We start from the raw sequence: 20,173 nt of genomic DNA on the forward strand, positions 1-20,173 counted from the left end.
GGAATCCATGCAAACTCCTACCCACAGACGAAACAACAATACCTCACGCAGTTATTCAAATCATTTTTTATTTATTTTTAACATTTTATTACAAGTTTTCATCATATGTAATTCATTCATGCCAATAAATGTGTTGTCACGAATCTCCATTAGTTGATAGATAACAGCTGGACTGTGTTGTTAATAGCAGTGTGCACTGGAAACAAAGTATACAAATTAAATTGATAGAACTGACATAAAATAAGATTAGGATAATATTACCAGACAGTTTAGTAAGGTTCAACATACAACAGTGTTTTGTTGCATAATAATGTGAAATGAATATAAAAAAACTGAACCATTATCGGGATTCTACGTTAATTGGTAGTAGACTATCACTCTTTTGGTAGATGTACAAATTGTCAATTTGTATTTGGTTCCTATTCATACAAAAGTGTGACTGGGTATCATCATGCATTGACTTATTATTTTATCAAACAGTCGATAAACGAAATAAAGTAGTAAATACTTACTCTAGGATCAGTTCCTCAAAGCCTTCTGACGGGTGGTCAGTACCGGTACGATCATTACATAAAACGCCGTGGCTTGATCCCCTCACATTTAGAACTTCTTATGCAATAGCATTTATGTTTAACAATACATTATTGTTTCAGTCTTTATTAAACTACGCGATGAGAAACTAGATTTAAACGCCAAAAACAGAGGTTGAACACCTTACTCGCCAATGGCGAGGGAGCTAATTTCTGGAATGAGTTCTCACTACTACGTCATCAAAGGCCGTTTTCGAACCTTCCGGGTCGATTTTGGTTGAAGCGGTTTTTAAAAATTCATAAGTAGAAAACTAAGTCCACTTTATGCAAGGGGTAAACGTTAAAAATCTTAAAAAAATATATAGAATCAAATTTTCCACAAAAATGTTCGCGTGATAACCCACCTTTAATGCTTACATCTTTATAAATGACTTTCAACTATTCTACATCATTCACATAGAAGTATATTGGAATTATTTCCACATTCTTTGTTTCCCGTATGCCTAAACTGGACTACACGAATCAGATATGCTCGTATATAGGACGGGATCATTCCTCTTGAAGGCCCTAAGCACTTAGGATTTTGGTACCCCGTGTTTAAAAAATAATAATAATGAAACTGGTGTCGTGTGTTATTTTGAATTGAATAAGTAAGTTTCAGTATTCACTGCTAATTGAGGGCTAAGTTACGATTAATTTGTATGTTTTTTGGAAACAGTTCTCATATATATATATATTAAAAACTTACATTGATATATAGAGAGGTGTAACATGATACTTCAGAGCCAGAACATTTTTGCAGCCTGGTCAGTGTCGCGGTTTTAGTAGTCTGGCCAACTCGAATTGTTTCATTAAACACTGGGGCACCATTAAAAATTTGTCTATGGAAATTTCTTTGGTGCCCCTTTTTCTTTGGTGCTTTAAGCACGTGCTTATTCTGCTTAATCGTTAATCCCAGCACTGCTCGTATATCATATGTTGAATAGCTCTTACGATGGATAGCTCAACTCTACAATATTTCGGCAAACGTTTATAGGCAGGAAATCGTATGAACAGTAACGCATGGAGGCCGCAGGCGTGATTGATTGGTTCCGTTTGGTAGTTGGAATTGATTTCATACGTCGGAATTCAGATGGCGTGTACGCGAATGAATAACCTTCACAATGTACGTACTATGTTCTGTTTGTCTCTACGCGGTCTCCTTGTTGTTGAGTTAGTGATGAAAGCAAATCGAGTGGCAATGAAAAGATGCCACCAATCAACAAACGCTGTAAAATAGATAGATAGCTTTGCACAATTGCGCTCCATCAGGTAATAAAAAGTACAGGACGATGCGATTGACGTTGCCGTCGTATTTTGGCCATTTTTAAAGATTTTGCGTTCAAATCTAATCTTCGACCAGTTGGTGAGGTTTTCATGCCTCTGGTTTTGGCCATGAGTTTCAGATAGATTTGCGTATGCTTCAGTGACTACACTTGGCACTTTATTGATAATCTATACAGTCTTTGATTCTGGCAAATATTGCAGATATTAGAGATATACTCGCGAGTAGATCAATCAAGATTTTAATAGCAAGCAATTAAGAAACTATACGAGACTGAAGCGATAAATAAACTATTCAATAGGACGTGTGACTGTTCTAAAATAACAAAATTGTAAGCACCGATAAATATAGAAAAACATACATGTGGGAAATAATGTCATATTAAAATATTTGTGTATTTTATCACAATTAGGTTTTTGTTTTAATTTTGTGATTCTATTTAATTTCAAAATGGATTCGTGGCTGTTAGAATTTCGAATGGACATGAGCAAAGTGCATGAAAAAGTCGATGAATTTTTGAGTCAAATCGGAAAACTTATAAAACATATAGACATTGGATGCATTCTAGTGTACAGTAATACCGAAAGAAATATTTCTGCCCTCTTCTCGAATAGCAAGGAAGTTAATGTGTTTCTTCAAAGTGCGAAGAATGACCTGTTAACACTGGACATCCATACTACAAGTGTTGACAATTCTTATTTTAGGAATCTAGTAAATGAATTGGATGAAAAAGTCAGAAAACTAGATTTTGCTGAGATTCCAAAAACACCGCCTTATGATAGCCTTCCCGCCATAAAAAGAGGACGAGAATTTTCTCATTACGAGATTGTCCATGGTATTCGTTTAGTTGAACGAGATTTTGACAAGCTTATGTTTGATGAAGTTACTTCGAGGCAACACCTACGTGTTTTACACTCTATCGAATTTGGAAATTGCCTTTATTGTGATAATGATATAACTATGGGTGAATACGACTACGAAAGTTATTCTCATGCCGTATCAGGATTCCGACACGTCGATTACAACGGGAAACGTGTTCTTATATTGGGTGGAGGTGATGCTTGTATTCTTCGTCGAATCAAGGATATGGGCAGCACCATGATAACGGCAGTAGATTATGACCAGCGTTATTATAACGAAGATTATAACGAACTTAACAGTAAATTTTTTGACTCCCATGTTTAGTAGTCAGAAAAACCGATTCTGAACAAAAAATAGGACCCCACCCCGATTCCAATGCAAACAGAAATCTCCAAATTCAATCTGACCACGCATACCTATTCAAGAGACTAAATAATAAATTAGTGTTGCGTTTTGTTCCAAAGGGCGTTTGACAGTCAGCAAGTTGTCCAATGGGCGCTGTAATGAAAGGTTCGGGAAACTGATTCAGAGTGCCAGGTAAATTAATACTCCCGAGCATAAAATATTATCGGTATATGGATTCGACTAAAATTTTAAACATTCTACTACCTCGATTTACTTGGATTTTCTTTTTTCTTTTAATTACATAAGAAACTGCTTATCTACAAACTACTTTCCAACATATCTATACCTTATATCTCAGCTTCATAAAATACGTTTAAAGGCAACAAAGTTGCTGCAACCACAATGGATTGGCGAGCATGTGATCAATTCTTCATGAAAAAGTTTGTTAATGACAATGTCGTCGGATTGTAAACCTTGGCAATTTCAATCAAAAAAACCCAAGCCACATGAAACCCTTTTGAAGCTACGCCAGCTCTTACGGCAAATATAATTATGCAGTTTTAAATAAGTATCAAACATACAAAAACAAACTATTATTCAGTGTTTTTTGTTATTTAATCATTTTGACGATCTTATGATATTATATGCGGACAAATTAGAGATATGTAATTGAAGTTCATCGAATGTTTCTGTCATTTTTCTACCATTAACTTCATGTAAAATATGGACCGACTAGACGCCGACAATTAGCCCTACATGCCTACACAGTATCGGTGATACAAAAAATACAGGCAACATTAGCGTTTGAGATACTATAATATGATACTATAGGAATAAATAGATGAATTTTATACAAAAGACTTTCAACAAACGACTCGACAGTCAAATCGAATCTTTTATGTTCGTTGCTTTTTCTCAATATTTTTCCAGATTAGGTAAATAACCCAATTTTCTTGATAAGACGGTATAATTGCAATCTTTTTAGTGAACTGTATCGTGTAATCCAGTTTATTCAGCTCATATTCGTATAGTTTTTGACCTTCGAGTCGGCTCGCCGAAGTTCCGTGGTTAATGTATACTCCGCCATCTTTCACCACTTTCATTGAAAGATTCAAAACTTTCCTAAGAAAATCCCATCTGTCTCCTTCAGACTTTGAAGTTAAAGGAATTGTGGTTATGTCGTTTATGATGATGTCAACTTTTAAATTATTCTTTACAGCTCTCTCAAGATATTCAGCAGCATCTGCTACAATGAATTGATAATTTTCCCCCTCTATGGAATCAAGAACATCATCACAAATTGGTCGAAAATACCTTTTTGTTATGTCTATTACAGCTTGATCATAATCTACGGCTGTTATCATAGATGGACCAAGATCTTTGATTCTGCGCACAATGCATGCATCGCCACCCCCAAGTATGAGCACGGTTTTACCCTCGTAAGCGATTTTATCAAATCCAGATAGGGCGTACGAATAACCTTCGTAATCATATTCGCTAATATTCAGGTCATTGTCACAAAAAAGACAATTTCCGAAAGCAATTGAATGCATAACGCGCAAATGTTGTCTTGATGTAACTTTGTCAAAAACAACTTTATCGAAATCTCGTTCAACCAGTCTCCCACTGGCAGTTTCGTAATAGGAATATTCTCTTCCTCTCTTTAAAGCAGGAAGACTTACAAACCGAGGTGTCTTTGGAACCTCTGCGAACTCCAATTGTCTGATATCTTCATCTAACTGATGCACGCGATCTTTAAAATCAGAATTGCTTAAAAGTGTTGCGTGGATATCCAGAGTGAACAACCCATCATTCGCTTCTTGCAATAAAATTTTCAATCCGTGACTGTTCATGTAAAGAGCAGTAATTATTTTTTCTTTATTTTCGTATACTAGATTGCAGTCACGATCCAAAGTTTTTATAAGCTTGCTCACTTTCTTTATAAATGTTTCTGTATTTTTTCGTACCTTGCTAGTGTTCATCCGTAATTCTAAAAGCCACGAATCCATTTTCTACAGAATTCAATGGTATAAAATAAAGACAATAACTTTATATGAAAAACTATAAATATATTTATTATATATATCTTGAATATATTGAATGCATTTTGTGCAGTACAAATATTAATCACAAAATACAGTAACATAAGCTAGTATAGGCCTGTAGGGTAAAATGATATTTCTGGTTGTTTGATGGCTAGTTCTGATCTGATGAAGACTCTGATTACACCGTTTCCAAAGACATGTATTTATATAATATATATATTTACAAATAGACAATTACAAAATGTCCAGTTCAAACCAGGCTGATAGCAAGACAAAATCCGAGTTACATTGCACGCATTCTGAGTTGTAAAAATTATTCCCTCAATCGTTAGTTGTTCTAGCTGCCCATCCCCTTCCTAACAAATGGTTATTCATAAAATTGTTTTGGTATCCCGATAGGATGACGCTGTAATGCTATTGTAGGCGAATCAACTAATTGTAACTTAATATGCCTAATTGTCGCGTTTTTTTTTTATCTTTGTTTGGTTCTAATTTTAATTAAACACGTACAACTGTTAACTGAAGCAGTTACATTAACACAATATTATGCTTTAGGCCTACAGCGACACAGATACTCATTGTAAAAAATATAAGTCAGGACAGATCACACTTTATGGATAAAAGTACACTATGTTTTTTTGCCCTATTGGAAGTGCTCTTACTTTGGAGACGATAAACTGCACTAATTTGATTGATTATGAAACACAATCACGGAATCGAACCTCGGAATGTATCAATTTTCCACGACCACGAGCCATGTTATCTGGATACGTGAGAAACCAAACACAAATTAATATACAAGTTATTAACATGTTATTCAGAGGGTCAAAATAACCTAAAAACACTCGTTTTCGACAATAGAAAATGCAGCATTGTCAGTACTAAAATCTTGCGTGATCGGACTATCAAAAAATAACAAAGATTTGAATTCACAAAGTTGAATCTATATAAAACGTTATTCAGCACAATGGCTTCCCGAAATAGCCTTTCGAAGCATTCTATCTAGTGAAAGAGAATAAAGAATTTCTGTTCACCAAATGTTGTAATTCACAGACTCCGTGTTCATTCCATACTTTTATGAAAAATGGTATTCTTGCATATTGTAATTTCTTGTTGTACCCTAATGGTTCATTATAAAGTTGAATATTGGCATCAGTTCTTAATTTCTCATACACGTATACAGGTAGGTACAAAGTGTATCCTAAATTGTTGTTATGAAATGAATATTTTTTCGAAGCGAGAATTATACCTTAAAATTTCCCTTTCAGTAAACAATGTAATTTCATGTTACGTAAATAATAAAGTTTAATGGTTTTCCAATTGCCCTCTTTTGACTCAATGAGGTGCTACATCCAGTTCTGTTTTTAGATATAATTACACTTTGAACGTATACTAATATCAATTTATTCTCGAGAAAATCAGTGTTTTACATTCAACTCTTTTCTATTTTGAAGTGGAAAGGAAGCGAAATATTAAAATGTTCATGAATTTTTACAATTTCTTGGATATAGTAACCTGTAAAAATGTAAATTAATAAGTTAAAATAGAGTTAATGATTGGAATACACACACTTTTCCTAGAATTGTTAAATTTCTCATTCGCTAAGTTTGGATAATGTTTTGTAATTGTTGACGATAACGCAGTCAATAAGTTAAGTTTATATAGTTGTAAGTCTGCGGTAATTGTAATTTCAAATTTATAAGTTAAATTCATACGTTCAGTTGAGATTGTTGAAATTATTTTGTTCAATTATAACACTTTAAGTTCCAAATTCATTGCTTGCGATTTTTCAGCATTTGTTTTGCATCCTAATATATTTCCAAAGACAGTAGCTGTTCAAAATAATGTTTCTATGCTTTTAGATCAGGGTCGTCCAACCCGTGGCCCGCGGGACACATGTGGCCCGCAGAAATGTTCCGAGTGGCCCGCGCAGTATTTTTCGAAATTAAATAAACTAATCTTGACCCGATTTCTCCCACAATTGACACCTCCCATAAAAATTAAGTAAATCATTATTAAAAAAATTATTTCTCGTTCAAACACGCGAAAGACACGACTAAATGAAAATTTTCGAGACATCGCCTTCAATCTACTTCGGCTGTAGTGAGCACTGATATGGTCGATTTGTCTATTTTAGCTTATCGAATTCGACCTCCCCTTTCAACGAGCCAGGAAAGATATATAGGGCAAGGTGCGTTTCGTGAATTTGGTTTGTTTGTTCCGGCCATCTACATCTCAATATTGGTTCTGCTTATTACGTGTACCAATTCTGTTTATTTTTTCTTTCTCGAAGGACCGCGCATTTGCTCAACGAAATCGAAAGCTATTGTGCGATCCTTGGTCGAGGAAAATTATAGGGATTAATTTGCAACCCAAATATAATTCATTATGATTATTATTTTTCGTCTGTCTAGGCTTTGGTCGTCTTTATCTGCTGTCAAATAACTAAGATTTAAAATACAATTTGGAGAATGTAAATCGAATTAAAAACGTCAGTTAGGAGAGAATTGTTTAAATGGAAAATAAAATGAAATCGATTCAGTCGAAAAAAAATGTTTGATCTGTCACTTTATCTTCGCAAGGTCATGTGAGCGCAGTAGCAACTGAGATAAATAAAAGAGAATTCGCAGCAACCGCACTACGAGTATGAAAAGGGAGATCAGTTTTGAAGTTAAGGATACATAAATGAAATTTGGGTATTGGAATTAACTATATGAAAGATTACGCAAAAATAAATCACAATAAAGAAATTTAGAGCATCAAGTCTTGTGTGAGAAAGGTGAAAATATTCAACAACAATCACAATCAAAAGGAATGATATGTTGTTATAAGAAAAGCATCACATTTCGCACAATTGGCATCAAAAACCGTATCAGAAATGACCGACCTGATCACTGGCGAATTACTGAATGTTATAAGCATTGAGGTACAGATTTTTTAATTACATTTTGAGCGTTTTATAGGTCTTGGAGCGCATAGTAACTGGGAGCATATTTCAAAGTTTTATGCCCATGTACTTTATGGAATTTTGTGTACGACTGAATGAAAAGCGGGTCATAAAGCTATTGGTAGAGGAACGTGTTGCATAAAAGCGAATAACGCTTTGCTTAACGAAATAGATAGTGAATGCAACAGACAATTTATTATTATGGTGTTGGTGCATAATTTTCAGCAGTTCAATTTTTTAAATGTTACAATTTTAAGAACTTGCATCTTATAATAGTAGGAGTCTAAATTTGACCGTGGTACTGCATTAGTAATGGCACGAATCGCTTATTTTGCATAACTTCAATGCGATGTAATAACGTTTTGCTTGCTGAACCCAAAGCCGCAATGCCATATTGGATATGAGACTGGAACAGAGCATAATATACCATACGTAGAATTGACATTGGTGTGTATGGACAATCTTATACAACATTCCTCCCGACTTAAATAATTCAACGGCAATGCTATTTATTTGAATATACCAGTACAATTTATTATCAATATGGTGCCAAGATATTTATAAGTTTTAACATTTTCAAGAATAGTCCCCCCAATTTACCATCATTATGTTTGAATTTGTTCGGAGTTATCAGCATAGTTTTGGATTTATTCACATTTAGAGTTAGTTCGTTGAATTTCCATCCAATTTACAACTTTTTTTTTATATCAGTATTCACTCTTGACTGAGAGCACATTATGAGACTTATCACTATCAAGAAGGTTTGTGTCGTCCGCAAATAATTTTGATAATGGTGTGGAACTGCGTGCGAGATCATTGATATAGATCAGAAACAGAGTCCCAAACAAGAACCCTGGGGGACCCCGTGGGTCACAGGTAAGACAGATTAGCAATATGAACCCATTGATACATATTGTGTTCTATTTGTCAAATAGCTAGTAAGGAAGTGATTTGCTTTCCCCTTATACCATAAGGCCACAACCTATTAATTCCTTTTAATTAGATTTATGTTATTTTCTAAACTTGGTGTTTCTGGCGCATACAGCATTTAATCCATTTTGTCCATTGGTTGATCGTCGTCTTCATCATCATTGTTAATTTATCATATTTTAGTTGAGTAGTGGGTTTCTCATGCGAACTGCTTGAATATCCCCTTTTCTCAGCTAATGACGCTGGGAATACATTTCTAGGTCGATAGTCTACTGTAAAAGATTAGATAACCGCCCTACTTTTTTTTGGTGTACGTCGCATAAGCTATTGGTACTGTTTAGTCATTTGCATTCGTATCCATATAACCGAGCATTACTCGCATGCACCAGTCAGTCTTTAGAGAGACTTATCTCGTGTTATAATATCAGGCATTTTAGCTACGTTGGAAAATGTCGGACCCGGGTGGTATTTGACTTCTCAAGAACACAGAATCTAACTAATATACATGGGAATACTAATAGGTTAGTTCATTCTTTTAGTTTATCAGGTTGGAAAATCCTACCTATATTTCAATTCCCATTGGAGAATATTTTACATTTTTCACGCAAACTAAACCCAAATACATTTATTGACTAGGCAGTAATCTACACATCACGACATGAGAATTGGGGTTCCACCGGAACAAAGGAAATTTCTCTATCTCATCCTAGCCCCTATTCTATCCGAGTCTTTTATCTTACATTTAGCCTTATTTTGAAATTTCTTGTTATATGTTGCGACTTTTAGATTCAAATATTTTAGATTTTGTTTCTAGCCTTTTTACAATTGAACCAATATTTGGTTCAACTACAATAGTACAGTTCCAGATTATTATGTGTCGTCAACTTTCCACTTTTGGTGAAACTTGGTATCATGCCTTTTGAAACTCGGTATATAACCATTTGTATTTTGTTGTCTGAGTATTTACGATGATACATCTTACCATTATATTACCGTTACGCCATTATAATGCAGTTCACATGTTTCGAAATAAATGTATATACATTGTGACATGTTCAAAGAATAAATTTGCATTTAATTAAGGATACAATGTATCATTTATATCAACATGTATAGAAAATATTTGCTTATTATGTTAGGTAATAAAAAACTAGTACAATGAAATGTCTCATCGTTTCAGGTACGAGTAAAAGGATTGTAAGACAATGCACAGCACGGAGAGTTTAGTCCAATTGCCTTACAACGAATTCGGCAATTATAAATATAGGAAAAGAAAATGTCTCATAAATTTGAAAAAGAACGAAGATCAAATGAATACTAGTTACGAAAATCAGCAATTTTTTATTGAGAAGACTAAATGTGAAGTACATCATTCAAGCAAAATATAATATCTCAACTACAAATTTTGGGTATTCAAATATTAGCTTATAATTTATATTAAATTGATCAAATTGAACCAAACATTCATCCACTGAATTGAAAAAATTTAATTATTCAAAATTATTATATCTTTATATATATACAAAAAAAGTGTAGCAAAAGCCAGGAACCTTTTTGATGCAAATATTTATTGAAATGATATCTGTCATATCCAAAGCATTTTAAACAGTATATCCGTTCGGTTTCTTGCACGAGTAAAGTGTATGAAATCTTTTATTGGATTATAAATGAGGATTTCAAATGATTGCAACTTGCTATATCAATTTGGTATTCATTAAATTTATTTATGTGTGCAGCCCTGTTTTTTTGAGTTTTTCCAGATAAGATAGATTATCCAATTTTCTTGATACGATGGTATGTAAGCTATTTCTTTGGAAAATGTTACTGAGTACTGCAATTTATTGAGTGCATTTTCGAATAATTTCTGATATTGAGGATATCTTGCTGCGTTTCCATGACAAATGTAAATACCGTTCTCCTTCAGAACTTCCATTGAAAGGTTAAGAAGTTGTCTGAGAAAAATCCATTTATTCCCTTCATTTTTCAAGCTTACTGGAATTGAAGTTATGTCATTTATGATAACATCAACTTTTAACCTATTTTTCACGGCTCTTTTGAGATATTCTTCTGCATCTTCAATAATAATTCGATAATTTTTTCCAGTCATAGAATCTAGGACATCACCACAAATTGGTCGAAAGTACAGTTTTGTAACATCAATCATTCGCTGATCATAATCTACGGCTGTTATCATGGACGATCCAAGATCTTTGATTCTTCGTACAATACACCCATCGCCTCCTCCAAGAATAAGTACAGTTTTATTTGTATACTCCACTCTTCCAAATCCAGACAAAGCGTACGAAAACGCTTCGTAGTCGGTTTCGCCAATATTTGTATCATTATCACAATACAGGCAATTTCCAAATGCAACTGAGTGTAAAATCCGTATATGTTGTTTTGATGTAACTTCATCAAACACTACTTTGTCAAAATCTTTTTCAACGATGAATCCCTCACATACATCGTAACAAGAAAACTCTCTACCTCTTTTCAAAGGAGGAAGACTATCATACCGAGGTGTTTTCGGAATTTCTGCAAACTCTAATTTTCTTATGTCTTCATCTACCTTATTAACAAGAGCTTTAAATTCGGGATTATCTATGTTTGTAGTGTGTATATCTAACGTAAACAAGCCTTCGTCTGCTTCTTGTAATAAGGCTTTCAATCTATTGCTGTTTGCGTAAAGGGCTGTAATCTTTTGTCTACTTTAAAACACAAGCTTGCAGTTTATGTCCATCGTCTTTATAAGCTTGCTTATTTCATTTATAAATTCTTCTCTCTTCATTTTGATAACATTCATTCTAAATTCAAGTAGCCATGAATCCATTCTTCTAGATGGGTCTCGAACGATTATGGCTATGTAATAAAAACCTGAATAATTTGGAAAAGACCAAAATGAATGAACCAAGCATGATGAAAAAATTTGAACGACGATATAAGACTTGTTCGCCACAGCCCCACACCCCTACTTTTATGTCAAGTGTCATTTCGAAGATTTTGTTAGTATTTCCCTCCACATACGTACAATATCTACACTTATTTGTATTCAGACAACTTTGTTAATGCCTTCATATAATTATTACCAATCGCATATCGTCTCATAGTAATATCATTTGACAGTATTTTAGGCAACTATTATTTTCCCGTTCCAACATGCTGAAAACCTTCAAACTTTATATTTTGTTTATTTTCTTCGAAATATATATAATAATTTTATTTAATGTAATCGATCAACAATTTATCAATCCAGTATATTACCTTTAGCGACATACAATATACAACTTATTTACTTGGAGATCAAGAGATACTATTACACAACGTCTGGCACAAGCGATAACTCTCAAATTGAGCCGTGGGTTCAAATGTACTGTCACCATCCTAACCACTTTAAAAATGATAATTAAACCCTTCATGTGGTCCCGACCATTGATGAAGATTGTTGAAGTTCCGAATAACGTATCCATTGAACTTTGAATTTGCTAAAATCTAAATTCAATCCTTGTCGAGTTTAAATAGTATGTTAAACTGAATTCATTTCAAATCACTATACAGTCTTGCTTCTAGAAAAATTATTGGTCGGAAACCGTAGAATGGAGTGGAATTTTATACAATTACAACTGCAAGTGATTGAAAACTTGGTACTGTTCATAACAAAGTGGGTAGATATGTTAAATGAAATAAATACAAACAAAAGCAACTGTATTCCACCCAGTCTATTCATCAATCAGCATTTAAGCTGATTCACATAAGCAATCAAACTGCAACGCGCTGTGGTTTCACTATCCATAGTTGGCCAAAATTAGTCAACGCCGACGATATCCGCTTGTCACCGTCCTCAACTAAGGTCTAAACTCCCTTGGCAAATAAAAAGCTACCTTTCCTATTTCGACGAATATCGTTCTACCTGTTCAGTGAATCATCAATATTACCAGATTTTAAACGCTCAGATCAATTCCAAGTACTTGCCTTACAGCAATTACAAATTCTGTTAGGAACATGTCTTTTTAATATCCCAAAAATAAATTGGTCATCCATCTTAATTTTCATAGCTGATGGCTTGAGCCTTTCAGGATTGACTTGTCCGTGAATTTTTTTAACACACTTATTTTATATATTTGCATAAGCCATGCTATTGATTTGTGATGGAGTTGTGAGGAATCGGAAAAGATCATAAGTCTTTGTGACACGCCAATATGTCTGAAACAAGTCACGAGTGTCTTGGGCAAGTTCAAGTTGTTAACACAGTATCAAATCTGATCGACTCTGATTAAAATGTCATTTGTTGGAAGCATAAATAATATTGCAAACACATGACCACCTGCAAGTCACGCGGCATGAGCTCACAGATTTTTCACATAAATCGAGGTGCCTTGAATAATATCAAGTTCATGTGCTGAGATGAGCTCAGAATGTTCTCGTGATATACCACTCTGGAGAAATTCTTGTAGAGAACGATGTGTAAACACGGTATTCAACCCTTTTCAAAAGCTATTGGGTGATTTTCGATGTGTTTTAATTCCTGTTTGCATGCAATAACACTATGAATAGCTGAAAATCATATCTAATTTAAAAAGGATATCACTCTTTATTTCAAATATTTACAATTCAAACACTTGCAACTGCAGAATACCTTCATGGTGTTTGAGCTCCTACAACGTAGTTTCTTACTAACTTAAATTTGGCATTTCTAACATTTTCAAACTATACATGGATCTTTTGGATCATCATCATGGATTAAATTTGCTTTTCTTACGCTATGCAATCAGAGAGCTGTATACCCAAGATCCAGAGATAGATAGACGCACGGCATAAAACACTGCTTCTGCCCCATCTAGACTAGATTACGTCAGTGGTTCTTCCATTGTTGTTTCTATTTTTCTTCTAATGCGTGAATAGCAAAATCACTGTATTATTTTAATATATTAACCAAAAGTAACGACTCAGCATTATGCACCTGTTGAGAATAGTTCTCGCTCTTTTTAAGGTCGCCATCCCCAGTCAAGAAACCTCGAAATATACACCATAATGTTTTATTGTGCTTTGAGAATAAATTATTATTTGTCTAACAACTAGGATGAATACAAGAACGCAGTTGTCGTAGTAGCTTTTTTCCTGTAGCTCATCGCATGTTGGCAGTCTTCATATTAAAGTAAATGGTTCCAGGAAAGAGCAGGTAGCCGTTAGTACAGTATTTCAAAGGATTTTAATGGATCGGTATCAGATTTCTCATTTTTGCATCTTGAAAGGGATGCTTTGCCTTTCAAAACTTCCCTGCGCGAATGGCTTAAGACGCTTGACTTTTCAATTTATACATTATTTTGTCATTATTATTATTTTGTTATACATTATCGTGGCGGGGCGTTCTCCGATGATCCGAGCTTATTAACCTTTTAAAAGTTAACACCATCAGTGGTACATCCTGCCACTCAACGGTTCCAACGTGAAGACATACTAGATAGAAAGAAAGTTATTATGTTGCCGGAAAAATGTTGTGCAACTTCAGAAGTTGAAAATAATGAGTTCGATATATGTTGTCGGTAGTTTAGTAATACCACTGTATCATTTCGGATAAGTAGCATGTATAGTGTAAAACAACCGACATAGTTTGAACCAAGGGTGTGCAACTTTTATCACAATGGGCCAAATACAAGTAACTGGGTGAAGCCGCGGGCCGCGCCTAGAAACTTTACCTACAAAAGGCTCTGGATACGAAAGATCCAAATTACGAAGATTCTTATCGTAAAAATACTACTTCGGCAAGCGTAAGATTTTCTACATACGAAGGGCCGAAAACCAAAAACGTAAAAAGCGGGTGTATTGATGTTTATTTAATTTAGGGTAATTTAATGCAATACTTGAATATGGGATGTCCAATTTGAATTTAATAATATCGAATAACGTGACTGTCGAGTATCGTTTTTCGTGTTTATAAGAGTACCTAATATGTCACACATATCCTAGCGCCGCCGTCCACATTTCGATATGAAATATTTTACAATTATTTCATATTTTATGGTAATCGAAGGCAGCTGAATTTCATTAGTGTGGGCTCATTTTCGTACATTACGTTCTCTCTCAGCGGTCAACTTTTGCAGGCTCTCACTCTCCACGGTCTTCGTTTAGCCAAGTTTTTCCTGTAGTTGCAAGCACAAAAAAATTGTTTCTTTTTGTTATTGATATTACGGCATTGTTAAGGGTCCTTGCAGAAATGTTGAGTTGAAACGCATAGATTCAGTAAAAACCACGTTTTTATAACATTGTGATTTTTGCAACAGGATTTTGCTAGCTAGTTTTGCTTATACGACAGTGACACTCATGTACTGATATAGGCTTTGCAACACAAAGAGATTGGAATTGCTCACACGTACCAAATAAACTAAAAACTCGTTTCGCGGGCACAGTATTCAAAATTGGCACTTCACTGCGAGCCTTACAGTTTTTCTTTGCGGGCCACATTTGCCCGCATGCATTTAGCCCGCGGGTCGCAGTTTGCACATCCCTGGTTTAAACCTAAAGGATATTTTTTTATATATATATCACTTAATTTCGTTTGTTTCATTGATTGTACCGTTACATAGGCCGAGACTAGATTAGCGATATGTGGTTCGATTCTTTCTTGGATGTTCACCTAGTTCAAATATCGTGGCATATATTCAACCTGGTGCCAAACGTTTGAGAAGTTCAGAGTATCTACGGGTACAATAAAGAGATCGAAGATTTATTCAGGTATCACGATAATTTGAAAAGAAACATGAAATTGGTCGCAACTTTTTTTCTGTTCTAATTTAAAGTATAAATATTTTGTAATATTGTAACCATAAACTGTTTAGATGTTTAATTTTCTAGTATTATGAGAACGCGTATTTGATTAGTTGAATAATTCTGGAATCGAAGAATATAAAGTATAATCGGTTGTACACTCAATATTGAGTTGATATCGCATATTGCAAGTCAAAAATCTAACTCAAGAATCTGTTCCAACACACTACCTTTGCATGCATTTTGCTCAACAGTATGAAATACATTGTACATATGCTTCTCATACCTAACTCTCATTAACAAGTTTGGGAATCCTTTCTGAGCAATATCACACTCTGATATAATCGAACGTTCAACATAAATGCGTTATTTTCTTCTTGTCAGTCGCAGTTATGTATATATCGTTAGTACAAAACTGAATGTGAGCTTATACAACGCGTGACAGAATTGAAAACTATATAATTAATCCATATTATCTAATTTGCATTTCTATTAATTTATTGTTCATGGTAGGGCTACATGGACGGGAAGTACATTCCCTGAAACCGCAACGAACCAGGAAATTCAAGTCAAAACTCGACTGAACCCGAATAACTAACTATTAATTTGAAAGCTTCAATTATATATGGCCAAATCAAATCTCAAAATATTGTTTGAGTGGTGTTTGAATATTTCATCTTGTAACTTGGGTTAGCAAGTACCAGTACACAATATGAAAAAGCAAACGAGATATGCAGTATGCAATTATCACGTTCTCTATCTAGCATATTATTTTATGAGGGGTCTTGACACAGATTTTTTTTTCTTATAAATATGAACAATTCTAAGTAAACTCGCAACGGTACTCCGGTAGTATGTGTACCAGGTTAAAACACGTCACAAGGTGTCGCTATTTTCATTCTGACACATAAAAAACGAATATCTTGAAGTCCACAGAAGTTTTTGAAATAGGTAAAAGTAATAGCTTTCTGATAAAAAAAATCAATCTTTAACCACTGAAAATTTCAAAGCAATTGGTCCAGTATTCGAAGAAAAAAGCGATTTCATTATGACGAAAGAGAAGAATACTAACAAGAACAACAACATAATATTGAAACTATCATTTTGTACACTGATGTGTCCAACAAGGTGCAAGTCAATCATGGTAACGGTTGCTTCACCAATAGCTGTTAAAAGTAGATATGACTTATTCACTAATCATCCAACAATCTACCAAAAACGCTTTTGACGCCTCCTCCCCAAATCCACCTACGCAGACAGAAGTGCTGGAAATCATTAATAGATACTTAATAATTGCTGAAAGCACATCATGTCATAACGAGTCAATGCATGTAGGCATGTGCTTCCTAAAACTCCGAGGAAGTATACAACCGGAAATACGTTGTTCTACTAGATTTAGATATTACTTGCTAGAATATTTTTATCTTGAGAGCGAATTGAGTGTGGATTTATGTTACATATGTTTGTTTTATGATTCAGGAAAAGCAGGTATCATTTCGTAACTACTAATCATCATGTGTATCATTAGTATATACATCATATACTAATCATACAAATTAATCATGTATCGACCACGATGGAAAATTTTGATCGGTGATGGACAAGTTTCATTTTGGAGATTTGTAAGTATTACTTCCACAGAAGTTGAATATCTACACCTATTTGTATAGGCAGGCAACTCAAGCAGGTTAATGCCTCTATATACTGTATATCGAATTACATATTGTCTCATAGTAACATAATTTGACTGTATTTCACAAGTCTGTCTAATCCCGTTCTGACACGATGGAACCTTCAAACTTGATATTTTGTTTATTTTCTTTGGAATATGTCGTCTTTATTCAATGCAATAAAATGAACAATTTATCAATAACGTATATCCCCTTTATCGACATGCAATATATGATTGTATTATTCCTGAATATTACGATAAAAAGTTTAAAATATATTTATATTTTGTAAGATGTAGGAATACAATTTTAATATAGCTATCACAATTTAGTGCAAATATAAAAAAGAAGCATTACCGTGTATGGGGTCTAGAGTATCAGATTGTGATATATATCTGCTTTATTGCGATAAGATATAATAGAACGATAGAGAATATAACGTTACGTGTTTATCATATTCATAGCATCTTCATTTGTAGAGCGCAGTTGACCGTGTATTAAAATCAAACTGAAAAGTAACAGACTCCATACTATATGATTATTAAAAGGTGTGAGAATTTACATTTCAATAACCGAGTTTGTCTGGGTATCTGATTGTAAGTGCACAAGAATAAGCACAGTTTTATCGACGTAATCGACCTTCCCAATTCCGGACATCGCATGAGAAAATCCTTCATAGTCCGACTCAGCAAGATTCAAATCGCCGTTACAGTAAAAAACATTTCCAAATGAGACCGAGTGTAGAATTCTAATGTGCTGTCTCGACGTAACTTCATCGAGAACTACTTTATCAAAATCTCTTTCCCCTATCATTCCATCGGAGAAATCATAGCAAGAAAACTCTCGGCCTCTTTTTGAAGCAGGAAGACTATCATACCGAGGTGTTTTTGGTATTTCCGCAAAGTCTAATTTTCTAATATTTTCATCTAACTGATTCATACGATCTATAAAATAGGAATTCCTTTTTGTTGTAGCGTGAATGTCCAATGTAAACAAACCGCCATCAGTTTGTTGCAATAATGCTTTTAATCCATTGCTGTTCATATAAAGTGCAGTAATCGAATCCTTTCTATTTTCAAACATGATATTGCAGTTCATGTTCAATGTCTTGATAAGTTTGCTCATTTTCTTTATTCGCTTTGCTAGTGTTCATTCGAAACTCAAGAAGCCATGAATCCATTTTAGAGTCATGTAATAGATGTATAAAGTAATTAAATAATAATCTATAAATATTGAGAGATAAAAGGAGTATTTACTTAACGATCAAGAGATAATATTACCCAACGTCTGGCACAAGCGATAACAATCAAATTGAACTGATATGATTTGTACATATTACAATACCCTCACAAGACCATAATATTATTATCGTCTCACTTTTTAACTCTTGTTGATCACTCCAGTTAATTAACTTAAACCGCGGAGGTGGATATATTAAAAAGAAAAACACTGAAATAGAAATAAACGTGTAAAAGATTGATAGACAAGTAAACATCACTTATACAAAAACAAAGGAAAGTAAAGAACAGATTTTTTATTCGGATAAATATTTAGGACATAGTTATCAGCGGGCACACTTTTTAGAGTGTGTAACGGACCTGAAACAGGAAACTCAAACTTCGAACCAGACTGAACTGGAAAAATTATACATTTGTAACCCTGGCGTGTAGATAAGAAATCTCAAATACCCCAGCCATTATAAAACTGTTCAGCTTATTAAGTAGTCCTGACCATTGATTAAGATTTTCGAAGTTCTAAATTAAGTGTTTATTCCATAACTTTGAACTTTATTTAGTCAATTGGTTGAAAATTTTAGTGTAGAATTGTATACAATTACAACTACAAGTTATTGATAACTTGTAACTGTTCATGACAAAGTGGATAAAAACAAACAGAAGCAACTGTATTCCACTCAGTCTATCCATAAATCAACTTTTAAGCGGATTCAAATAACCCATCAAAGTGCAAAACGCTGTAGTTACACTATCTGTAGTTAGCCAAAATTAGTCGACGCCGACAACATCCGCTTGTCACTGTCCTCAACTAAGGTCAAAACTCCCTTGACAAATTAAAAGCTACCTTTCCTATTTCGGCGAATATCGTTCTACATGTTCAGTGAATCATCAATAATAACAGTTTTTAAACGCTCAGATCAATTCCAAGTATTTGCCTTACAGCAATTACAAATGTCTTTATAATATCTGAAAAATTAAATGGTCGTCCATCTTAATTTTCATAGTTGATTGTTTGAGCCTTTCAGGATTGACTTGTCGGTGAATTTTTTTAAACACATATTTTATATATTTGCATAAGCCATGTTACTGATTTGTGATGAAGTTGTGACGAATCGGACAAAGTCATAAATTTTTGTGACACGTCAATATGTCTGAAACAAGTCACGGGTGTCTTGGGCAAGTTCAAGTTGTTAACACAGTATCAAATCTGATCGACTCTAATTTAAATGTCATTTGCTGAAAGCATAAATAATATTGCAAAGACATGACCACCTGCAAGTCACGCAGCATGAGCTCAAAGAGTTTTCACATAAATCGAGGTGCCCTGATTGATATCAAGTTCGTTTGATGAAGATGAGCTCAGAATATTCTCGTGATATACCCCTATTGAGAAATTCTTGTAGAGATAAATGTGTAACAAACCACTCCTTAGCTAGTGAATGCTGCAACCAATTTATTATTATGGTGTTGGTGCATAATTTTCAGCACTTCAATTTTTATAAATCTCAGCAATTTTACGAATCT

The 20,173-nt window shown here is 34.1% G+C and overlaps 3 protein-coding genes across 3 annotated transcripts; 1 reads left to right on the plus strand and 2 right to left on the minus strand.

Annotated features, from left to right (window-relative positions):
* The first annotated feature begins 2,304 nt into the window (after positions 1 to 2,304).
* LOC144424443 (spermine synthase-like) lies at positions 2,305 to 3,039 on the plus strand. Its single transcript, XM_078113782.1, has one exon. It carries the CDS (start codon positions 2,305 to 2,307, stop codon positions 3,037 to 3,039), a length of 735 nt encoding a protein of 244 aa, XP_077969908.1.
* Positions 3,040 to 3,956: 917 nt separating this feature from the next.
* LOC120331244 (spermine synthase-like) lies at positions 3,957 to 5,069 on the minus strand. The gene has a single exon (XM_039398323.2). The coding sequence runs from the start codon at positions 5,067 to 5,069 to the stop codon at positions 3,957 to 3,959; it is 1,113 nt and encodes a 370-aa protein (XP_039254257.2).
* A 5,022-nt stretch (positions 5,070 to 10,091) lies between these two features.
* Positions 10,092 to 18,539, minus strand: LOC120331254 (spermine synthase-like). The gene is made up of 2 exons (XM_078113783.1): positions 17,977 to 18,539; positions 10,092 to 11,687 (listed from the first exon to the last, which is right to left on the minus strand). The coding sequence occupies exons 1-2, from the start codon at positions 18,537 to 18,539 to the stop codon at positions 10,703 to 10,705; spliced, it is 1,548 nt and encodes a 515-aa protein (XP_077969909.1). The 3' UTR covers positions 10,092 to 10,702.
* Between the last annotated feature and the right edge of the window lie 1,634 nt (positions 18,540 to 20,173).

This window comes from Styela clava, chromosome 6 (assembly GCF_964204865.1).
Source record: "Styela clava chromosome 6, kaStyClav1.hap1.2, whole genome shotgun sequence".
Classification (NCBI taxonomy): domain Eukaryota; kingdom Metazoa; phylum Chordata; class Ascidiacea; order Stolidobranchia; family Styelidae; genus Styela; species Styela clava.